At 34.9% G+C, this 10,719-nt stretch overlaps 1 protein-coding gene across 1 annotated transcript; it reads left to right on the forward strand.

Moving 5' to 3' along the window:
- The first annotated feature begins 3,795 nt into the window (after nt 1-3,795).
- Nucleotides 3,796-9,861, forward strand: LOC107802158 (uncharacterized). The gene is made up of 4 exons (XM_016625606.2): nt 3,796-5,227; nt 8,554-8,700; nt 8,786-8,977; nt 9,717-9,861. The coding sequence occupies exons 1-4, from the start codon at nt 5,015-5,017 to the stop codon at nt 9,771-9,773; spliced, it is 609 nt and encodes a 202-aa protein (XP_016481092.1). The 5' UTR covers nt 3,796-5,014; the 3' UTR covers nt 9,774-9,861.
- Nucleotides 9,862-10,719: the final 858 nt, after the last annotated feature.

Genomic DNA, 10,719 nt, shown 5'->3' on the forward strand with positions numbered 1-10,719 from the left:
ATAAAAAATATATTACTTTAAAAAAATGATAAATTATGTGAGTTTAGTAGTTTGCAGTAATTAAACTACTACACTCTACCATATTTTCATATTTCTTAACCAATTTTCATAAAAAGAGATAAAGCATCCCGTTCACATCCTTAAAAGTGAATCCCGAATCCTATGGTCTTTTTAATATAACAGACTCATGCGTTGCATTCTCCCTTAGTGCAATACTTACTATTTGGTGTTAGTGGAGGATCCTGATGGGATTGCACCTGATCTTTCCAAGCAAGAGATGATTGAATACTTTCCAATCCACGTCGGAGGGATTCCCTACGCATTCGATAATTGCTTCAATTTTTAGAGGGACTGCATACATTGCAGGAATATGAGTTATGTGAATGAATACAATTGTTCGTGCAAGTATATTGATTTACGAGTAAGTTGGATACAGATTTGTTCTTTTTCAAAACAATAATTTTAAAATATATTGACGTGCATAAGAATCATGTGTTTTATGGGCGATTCAAACTCTCTCTCATAGTAATTCTTTTATTGAGCTGAATGCTCCAGGTTATTAACGTCGTCAACCCCTTACACCGGGGATGTTTATCTATGAGAGTTTCATTCATTCAAATTCTAAGAGAAAATATCATACGTGTAATATTTCAACAATAAAATTCAATTTATGGCCTTCCATTGCTATTATTATTATTATTATTATTCGTCTTTGCTATTATTATTATTCGTCTTTCTGCAGGATTGTGTTCCTCATCACTTGGTAGAAAAATCGATAATGCTATTGGTCATGTAATTAGGGGTGGGATTAGTTCCAATTAATTTTCCTCCGGTAAAACTCAATGCAATATCTGATAAATGCCATGTGTCCTCCAATTTTTTGGTGGCTTGGATGCCTTCTTGTTGCTCATGGTTATTAAAAAGTTAAGAAAATACTTGACCCAAAAAGTACAGTAACGACCGTTACAACCTTTGGCTGCCATCATCCGTCAAACCCAATTTCTGTAAAAATAAAATAAAATAAAGGATCATTTTATTTCTCAACTGGTCATCAAGTTTACGATTTTTCTACAAAATTAAGTAAGCTAATCTTTTACAATTTCAATATTGATTCTAGATTTTATGTGACTAACTTATTTGAGCAACTAATCGTAATTTAAGTGGTTTAAAATAAAAATTATGTTAATAACCTTTTAAAAAAATCATAAGTGAAATGACTATTTGAGAAATTAACCTCTGAATTGAAATAAGACAATCTTAGAGGCAGTTGACAACATGCACAATACCGAACAAACGACTTTAATTTTATTTCACATGCAACCTCAAAATTCGTTTTAATCCCATGTTCTTTAGTTTATAAAGGTAAGGAAATAATAAGATTCTTTTTTTTAATTACATTTAATAGGTGGTCATGTATGTTCTTCTTTGAAACAATGTTAAGCAACCACGGTTGTTGTTTTAGGATCTTAAACGTACTACATCAAGCTTTCTCGAATAAAAATATATCTAAATTTTTTTAGAAAAGAAACAAGGTGAAAAAGATGACTTCAATTCCAGATAAAAGATGACATTGTGTTTCAATTTCTCTTGGGACTAAAATCTTAGTTTACGGTATATTTGCTAATTAAATGAAAAGGAATGTAAGGCTTCAATTCGGGAAGCCCAAAAAAAATTATTCGGATCCCAAATTTCTTTGAAATGTTTAATAGTAATTACTTGAGGACTCATTATCTATCGACACACAAAACATGATTTACAATAAGTAGATGGAGCTGGCAACAACACAAAACTAACATGAGCTAATTGCCAGAAAAAACAATAACGATCAATAAACATAATAACCAGAAATTTATCACATAAAAACGTAAAAGCTAATTTCACCTAGTATTAATTACCATCATATTTGAATTTTACGTACTATATTAAAATGTCATAAGTTGAAGATCAAGCTTAGACCATTTGTATTTGAACTTTACGTACTATATTAACTTTACGTACTATATTAATCCACCATACAAGTAAAGGAGAAAATAAATTATTTAAACTCTCAAAACTACTAATTACACGGCATGGCAATTTTTTTTTCTCGGGAAAATAAAGTTTGCATTAATCAAACCTAATAGTCAACGATACAAAACAAGATTGAAGCCTCATTTACAACCCAAATAGGGAATTTGTCAAAGAAAATTTAGCTAACTTATGGCTACAAAGACTATCATTCCAATACTCGCTTTGCCAGTCTTTTGATTCAAACATGCATTACATAAAATAATACATTTTTTTGAGAAAAAGTTAGTAAAGGTGCATTAGTAGAAACATCTCGCATAGTGTTAACATGTTCCTTCGCAACTGTAAATTCATTAAAATCAAATAAGGCTACCGAATATTTGTGCTTTCAAGAACGTACTTTAAAACCTCTTACCACAAGCCTAAAAATCTCATTAGCCTTTATAATAATGAGAAAAATCAACTTATATATAGAATCACCATTTCAAAAACAATAGCAATATCTCCTCACTTAGAATAATTCAATTATACTTGAAAAAAATTTCTTAAGATCTCAATACGAGTAACAATCATAGCCAATCCTTCATCAGTGAAATATGTAAATGTTTCACACTCGTTCTTGTAAATTTTATAAAGAACAACTGACTACGTACTGATTATAACTTGTTATGTGAAGCTATAAAATGTGGAATCTTCGATAGGATATAGAAAATGAGTTTTTTAATCTTCACATAAGTTACTTAGAACAAATAAAAAATTACATGATAGTGTTGGGTTATTATTGAGTTTGGAGAAACTACCAGCCATTTATTATTTCCTAATTTGGATTTAAGTCGTTAATAAGATGTCAGTCTTTTCCATTTTCTTTTTTATTTGAATTTAATTAAGGCTCGTGTCTTCTATTAAATATTTATCTAAACCAATGCTAATTTGGAAAAGGCGCAACTATACCCCAAATAGAACAAACGAATGAAATATATACTCAATTTATTACTCAGCTTTAAACTCAATAATTAAATTTTCAGAATTAATAATAGGGTGGGTTAAAAGTAGGGGTATTCGTTGGTTAGTACGGTATGATATTTAGATATTTCGGTTCGGTATTTTTGATATTCGGTTTCTTAAAATGCTATACCAATACCGTACCTAATTAAATTCGGTATGATTCGATTTTTCTCCTTTCGATTTATTCGGTTTGAATACTAAGTGCATAAAGTCATAGACTATAATATTCTTAATTAATAGATTGTAATATTTTTAATTAAAATACTCAAAAGTACAAAACTAAAAAAGTTTGTTGACAAAAGTTTTGTCCAAAACCAGCAAATATAAACCAAAAGATAAAAAACTGTACATAAAAGAATAAATTTGATCATTAGAAATATCTTGTTATTTGCTTAGAGTTAATTGATAAACTTAGAGAAGAAAAGTAAAATTTTAGATTTTTTATATTTATGTTATAATTGATAATATGTGTTTTGTGTAATATAATATATATTTCGGTACGGTATCGGTATTTCAATATTTTATTTTAAAATACCAAATACCATACCTAATACCATTTTTTAAAAAACTTAAACCAAATACCATACCAAATACAAAAATACCGTATACCAAATACCAAAATTTTCGGTTTCGGTACGGTAATTCGGTATTTACCAAATTATGTCCAGCCCTATTCGGGAGTACAACCTACTTCGGTTCGGGTCGGGTCATCGCTATTTGCTGGAGAGAGAAAGAGAAACAGTCCCAAAATCAATTGGGAAAGGGATTGGAGAATAGGCAAAAGGAAACTAGTTTGACACAATTATAAAAGGCAAAAAGGACCATTAGCAGAGGAGGAGAAAGAAGAAGAAGAGGGAAGAAACTTTTTTACGAGCATAGGAAAATCTTCTTTTCATGCTTCGATTAAAGCAATGACAGCAGCGAACCAGAAGAGCCTAAAGCTTCTTAGTAAAGGATCGGAGAAAAACCCTAGTTTGACACCAGAGGAGGAGGAGAAGATGCAAAACGAAACTAGTTTGATACTGTTATCAGAGGAGGAGGAGGAGGAGAAGAGGCGAGAAAAACTTCATTTTGCAGTCGTAAATCTAGCACGGGAAGTAATGAGACAGAGGGAAAGAGAGGAGAAGAGGCTAGAAGAAACTAGATTGACACCGTTATTAGAAAAGGAGAAGGAAGCAGAGATTCGAAAACAACTTTGTTTGGCAGTGTTAATTCTAGCACTAGACGCAACGAGGGAGAGAGAAAGAGAATGATCAGAGCAGAGGCAAAGAGAAATTTGTCGTTCGACCTCATTATCGGATTTGGAAGAGCAGAGGCAAAAAGCACCTTTCGATGTAGGATCAGAGGAGGAAGCGAAACAGAGGAAAAAAGAGGCACACTTAGAGAAGATGCTAAAATATTTCTTCGGAAACGCAGAGGAGACTATGAGGAATAGAGAGAGTCGTCTTGCACCCTTTAGAGAGGCGCATAAGAGGCAACTAGAATTATATGAAGCAGGACGTCGGAAGCCGGAACAACTACTTCTTTTGGAAAAGATGGGGTGGGAAAGAGAATTCTACTCCTTCGAGGAGACGAGGCTAAAATCACTTTTAGGATCAAAAGAGTACTATTGGGTGACACCATTATCAAAAGAGGAGGAGGAGGAGGAGGAGAAGAGGGAAAAAGAGTTGGCAGCAAAGAGGCTGAGTCATTCGAGAAGAAAATAAGAGAATATTGCTTGAGACCGTTAACTGAGGAGGAGGAGCGACTAAAACAGTCATTCTTGGACGAGATACAAAATCCACGTTCCGATCATTCAGCTTCTAATCCATATCGTGGACCAGGATGGATCTTGGCGATATGCACGGAGCCGGAGCTAATTGAAAATATTCAGGCACAAAGGCTGAGAAACTCTCCATCCTTGGCACCATTACCTCAGGACAATAACTGGCAAACAGTTCGTCCCACCCCGGAACTCTGGCAACAGTATTTCGAAGAAAAACAACTTGCGAGATACAGTACTATGAGTACTAGTGTGATATCTATGGAGGAGAAGGGAGAAAAACTTGCAGCACAAGAAAGATGCCTCACGGGGTTGTATCTAACCCCCTATTGCAAGTGTGATGATGCGTGGCGCTCGCAATGCAGTGGATTCCAAACCGCTTTGCAGGAGGAGCATCCCCCGGAATTTGCCCCAATTTGGCTCGCGTACAATCGTCAGACTCGTCAATCCCATGTAAAGTTTTCTTTCCTTCATATTGCTAAATAATAATTTCATGTTGTTAGGTCAGATTTCTTAAAGCAAACCCATTGTAACATGTTCTGCTAATTCTAATGTTCTAGATAATCTATAGTGCACTGGATAGCACCATCAAATATATGAGGGAAATTTTCTCTGTTAGAACCCCCATACTTGTTTGTAATTGTAGCACACCCAGAGATAACAATTCAAATTCCATAGTCGATCACTTGATGTCCAAAAAGACGTGTGCTAAAATAAGCTAGTCGATCATTTGAAGGACTTTCATATGCTACCCTTTTACCTACACCTGTTGATCTGCTGGAAGTGATGTTTGTAACCTGTTCCGCTAATTCTAGTGTTCTGGATAATCTTCGAAAAAAATTGTTACAACCTCTACAGTGCACTGGATAGCACCATCAAATATACAAGGGAAATCCTCTCTCGTAGCACCCCTATACTTGCTTGTAATTGTAGCACCCAGAGATAACAATTCAAGTTCCATAGTCGATCACTTGATGTCCAAAAAGACGTGTGCTAAAATAAGCTAGTCGATCATTTGAAGGACTGTCATATGCTCCTCTTTTACCTACACTTGTTGATCTGCTGGAAGTGATGTTTGTAACCTGTTCCGCTAATTCTAATGTTCTAGATAATCTTCAAAAAAAAATTTGTTACAACCTCTACAATGCACTGGATAGCACCATCAAATATACAAGGGAAATTTTCTCTTGTAGCACCCCAATACTTGTTTGTAATTGTAGCATCCAGAGATAACAATTCAAATTCCATAGTATGCTTTAAGTTTCTTTTTCCAACTCCTTTATTTGGTGCCCTATCTTAACCTTTGAAGTGTAAAGCTCCTCATTGAAAGTGCTCTTTACTCCAAACAATGTTTCATTGGCTTCAAGATTCCAACCTTTGTTCCAGTAGCCATCGATTATATTCTCCTGTTCAGGACATTTGAGAGCATCATCTTCAGACACTCTACGTTCGAACTGCCTCCCTACCATAACATGCCAGAATTATGATATGCATGAGTTTGTCAAAAGTTCCTGCAGCTTTTTCCATTGCCATTCAGCTTCAAAGACAACTAATGTTGCAGGCACACCTTCTGCTTTAACGTGCACAAGCTCTTTACCCTGTATTTGTACTTTCACTTGATGTCCAAAAAGACGTATACTAAAATAAGCTAGTCGATCACTTGAAGGACTTTCATTTGCTCCCGTTTTACCTACACCTGTTGATCTGGTGGAAATGATTTTTGTAGACTGCATTCTACTCTTCAGATCCATTTGCAGCAAATTTCACAGCATGAATTCCCCGGGCCTTCACAAATGGCTAAAGAATTATCATCAAATGAATTTCCAGTTACACCTTCAAACATAATCAGTAAATAATCCACATCCAGTGACCTCATTATTTCATATGCTTCATCCTCATAAGATTCAATTTCACAAGCATCACAAGTTTTTCGAAATATATCCTTCCATTCTTTAGCTAGAAACTTAAATGGCAAAGCACCAAGCACTAGTGTGAGCATATATACTATGAAGCAGGACGTCGGAAGCCGGAAAAATAACTTCTTTTGGAAAAGATGGAGTAGGAAAGAGAATTCTACTCCTTTGAGGAGATGAGGCTAAAATCACTTTTAGGATCAAAAGAGTACTATTGGGTGATACCGTTATCAAAAGAGGAGGAGGAGAAGAGGGAAAAAGAGTTGGCAGCAAAGAGGCAGAGGCAAACAGAAATTATTGCTGCACAGCTAGAAGAGGAGGGGAAGAGAGGAAGTGAGTCATTCGAGACGAAGATAAGAGAATATTGCTTGAGACCGTTAACAGAGGAGGAGGAGCGACTAAAACAGTTATACTTGGACGAGATACAAATTTTTTAAATAAAAATTCTCTCTTTTCCTTTTAAAAGATGAATGTGACAAGAAAAATAGATCGCCTTTTACAAGCTAAATTTTCCAGAATTATGATATGCATGAGTTTGTGAAAAGTTCCTGCGGCTTTTCCCATTGCCATTCAGCTTCAAAGACAACTAATGTTAGCACGCACACCTACTGCTTTAACTTGCACAAGCTCTTTACCCTGTAGTTGTACTTCCACTTGATGTCCAAAAAGACGTGGACGTTCAAAAAGACGTGCACAAGCTCTTCGGGATTGCCCAGTTGGTTTGGAGGGTGGTCATCCATACGGATGACCTGGGATCGAATCCCCCTCAATGTCTTCTGGGTTGAGCCTGTCGCACATGGCTTACCTAGTGCGGCTTACTTCCCCTGTGTGGTTTGCAGGCTATTACATAGGGGGGAGGTTTACCCAGTGCGTACCAAGTGTAGCGGCTGCGGGTTTCCCTCCTTAACAAAAAAAATAAAAAAAATAAGCTAGTCGATCACTTGAAGGACTTCCATATTCTCCCCTTTTACCTACACCTTTGATCAGCTGGAAGTGATTTTTGTAGACTGCATTCTACTCTTCAGATCCATTTGCAGCAAATTTCATAGCACGAATTCCCCGGGCCTTCACATACTCCAGTGTTTTGTCAACCAATGAATGCTCACAAATGGCTAAGAATTATCATCAAATGAATTCCCAGTTACACCTCCAAACATAATCAGTAAATAATCCACATCCAGTGACCTGATTATTTCATATGCTTCATCCTCATAAGATTCAATTTCACAACCATCACAAGTTTTCCGAAGTATATCCTTCCATTCCTTAGCTAGAAACTTAAATGGCAAAGCACCAAGCACTAGTGCAGATATAATGGTATGGAAACCTTCACCTTCCAAAGCTAAGGTAAGCAGGTACAAAGCTCACCAAGGATGCTACAGCAGCTCCCCTTCTATGAGCTTTAAGATGTCTCAAATTCTCATGGAGTGTATCAAGCTGTCTCTATTTAATTTTATCTGTTAATGGGTCAAGGTCCAATAAAGTGCACTCAGTAAAACAGGGAACAACAGAACACATTATTCCTCCACCATTTCCGCAATATAGCTGTACTCTCTCTGTTGCAGGAATCCCACCAGCAAAATTAAGAGTCAAAATAGCTTCCCCAACGGCTAAAATTAAGCCAGGACATATGCACAAATTAGAAGACAATGTGCAAGGCCATAATTTTCCAACAATGATCTTAAGACATTGAGTCTATCTGGGAATTCTTTTGCCATTAAATATGTGCTGTGTTGGCCCCCCTTTCTGCTTTAGACTAATTGACAAGTAGTTTAGCTTCTCGTGCTTTAATTTATTTATTATAGATTCGCCCTATGATTTGGATAGTTTTCATCACTCACTCTAGGTGTTGGCTTGTTTGGACAGTATTTTGACATTGATGACCATCCCGGTTCGAGTTTTGGTGCTTCAGTAGGACCATTAGCACCAAATCAGGATTTCAATGGCAATGCTGAGTTACTGATGGAACTGGCTAACCGTGCTATCCAGGAATATAATGAGAAAGAGTGCAATGTATGCACCTTAATCTGCCTTCTATCATTAGTCCCCGACTATCCTTCCTTCATTTTCAACTAACTGATTGTGACTCTTCTTGTAGGTTTTCAAGTACAAGGTTTTGAAGATTGAGAAAGTGACTTTTTCTGTGACGGCATACTATTTATATTGGATGACTGTGAAAGTCTTAAATCTCACTCTTGGTACTCCTGTCGAAACTTTTCAAATCCATGCTGGTAAAAGCACCCTCAATGATTTCGATAAAGTTATCTATTGTTGCCGGCCTAAAGAAGAGGTAATTAAACACCTAATGAGGTTTACAATTTGCCTCTTCCTTTATTCTTTTTTGTGTTTATAAGGTGAAATTGATATTTTTTAAATGAATTTTTTATTTTTATTTTTTATTTTTTATTTTTTTTTTATTTTTATTTTTTTGCTTTTCGAAGTTTGCTTATTTGTGGGTTTTGGTATCTTGAGATGATTGACCTGTGGATAGGCTTTCTATTGGGATGAATATGTGCAAACACGCTAATGATATGCTGGATTTTGGGAGAAGCCCAAACAAAATATGCGTGTGAAACTATTTTCTGACGTTAAGCTTGAATCTGGGAGGACGTCTCCGCCTAGGAAAATATTTTTAACCTGCAAGGCTATAAATGATGGAAAATAACTTTCTGAAAGTCATTTTTCTTTACAAATCTTAAAATCTTTTTTCATATTTCTTGTACTAAAAACACTGCATGTGATTTGATAATAGGAATACAGAGATGCTTAAGTATGATAAACCAAAAGATCTTTGGATTCTCGTTTTCCCCTTCCGAACTACCTTAAGTGTAAATCCCAAATTTGCATTGAAGTAAAAATTATATCGTTAATGCTTGCATAAAATAGAAAGTTGAAGTTTGGATTAGGATTTTGATAACTTATGGAGTAGCAGGGATTGGAAATGGTAATCATAGGCATTTCTTTCTGTGGACATTGCACTTGTTGATAACTAACTTTACTTTGGTTTGTTTCTATGAACTAATTTACAGGCCATTGTTGGTTTGCCGAGCTGTGAGTTTTGTTTTGGCAAGTTGCCGGAGAGGTAGTTATCTAAAGTTATCGTGCTGAAAAATGTAAAGCTTCTTTTACACTGTCATTTTACATAAATTAAACTTACTAGACAAATGTTAACACATTTATCAATAATGTCTTCATATATATATATATATATATATATATATATATATATATATATATATATATATATATATATATATATATATATATATATATGATGTCTAGTCATTTGTAGAAACGGCTCAATTAATTGGTGAAGATTTGACATATGATAGTCTTCGTAATTTAATGTGATGGTAGCAAGTAAAGGGAAAAAAATATAGCAACATGAGATGACATCGGTTGTTGACAAAATAAATCATAGAAACAAAACAATTGTTAGTTCTTGGTTTGTTTGAAAATTAAGTTTATTATTGGTATTACATTGAAAGGAGTCATGTTAAAGAGTATTTACTTGTTAGTCTACTTTTTTATTATTCTCGGACTCGTGTATCACTAAAATGCGTATTTTGAAGTTGATTTTGTAGCTTCTCCATGGTGTTTATTCTTGAGTCACCAAAATACACCTTAGAAATAATCCTTCACGTATGCTAAGCCGCTACCATTAATTTGGCTAATTTGAAAATTTTAAACAATGTATTATAACATACGCTTATCATTTGGTCATCATTTTTTCTAAAATTGTTTTGCTTATACAGTTGGAAATTTCTTCTAATTTGTTAATGGTATGTAATTTAATATGATTTAGTTTGAAGGTTCTTTTAATCTATTTGAAACAATCTATACTATATTAATATTAGAGCGTACGTTTAAGATTGACAAACTCATATCATGTTAGTAATGTTTTAACATATTGGATTGGTATTTTATGTATTCCAAGATCGAATTCCTATCAGGAACACACGAAACAAAAATATGAATTGGGTACGGTAATGAATGGTGGTATCGGTCGGGGCAAGCACAACACTCTTCCCG

This window comes from Nicotiana tabacum, chromosome 13 (assembly GCF_000715075.1).
Source record: "Nicotiana tabacum cultivar K326 chromosome 13, ASM71507v2, whole genome shotgun sequence".
Lineage (NCBI taxonomy): Eukaryota > Viridiplantae > Streptophyta > Magnoliopsida > Solanales > Solanaceae > Nicotiana > Nicotiana tabacum.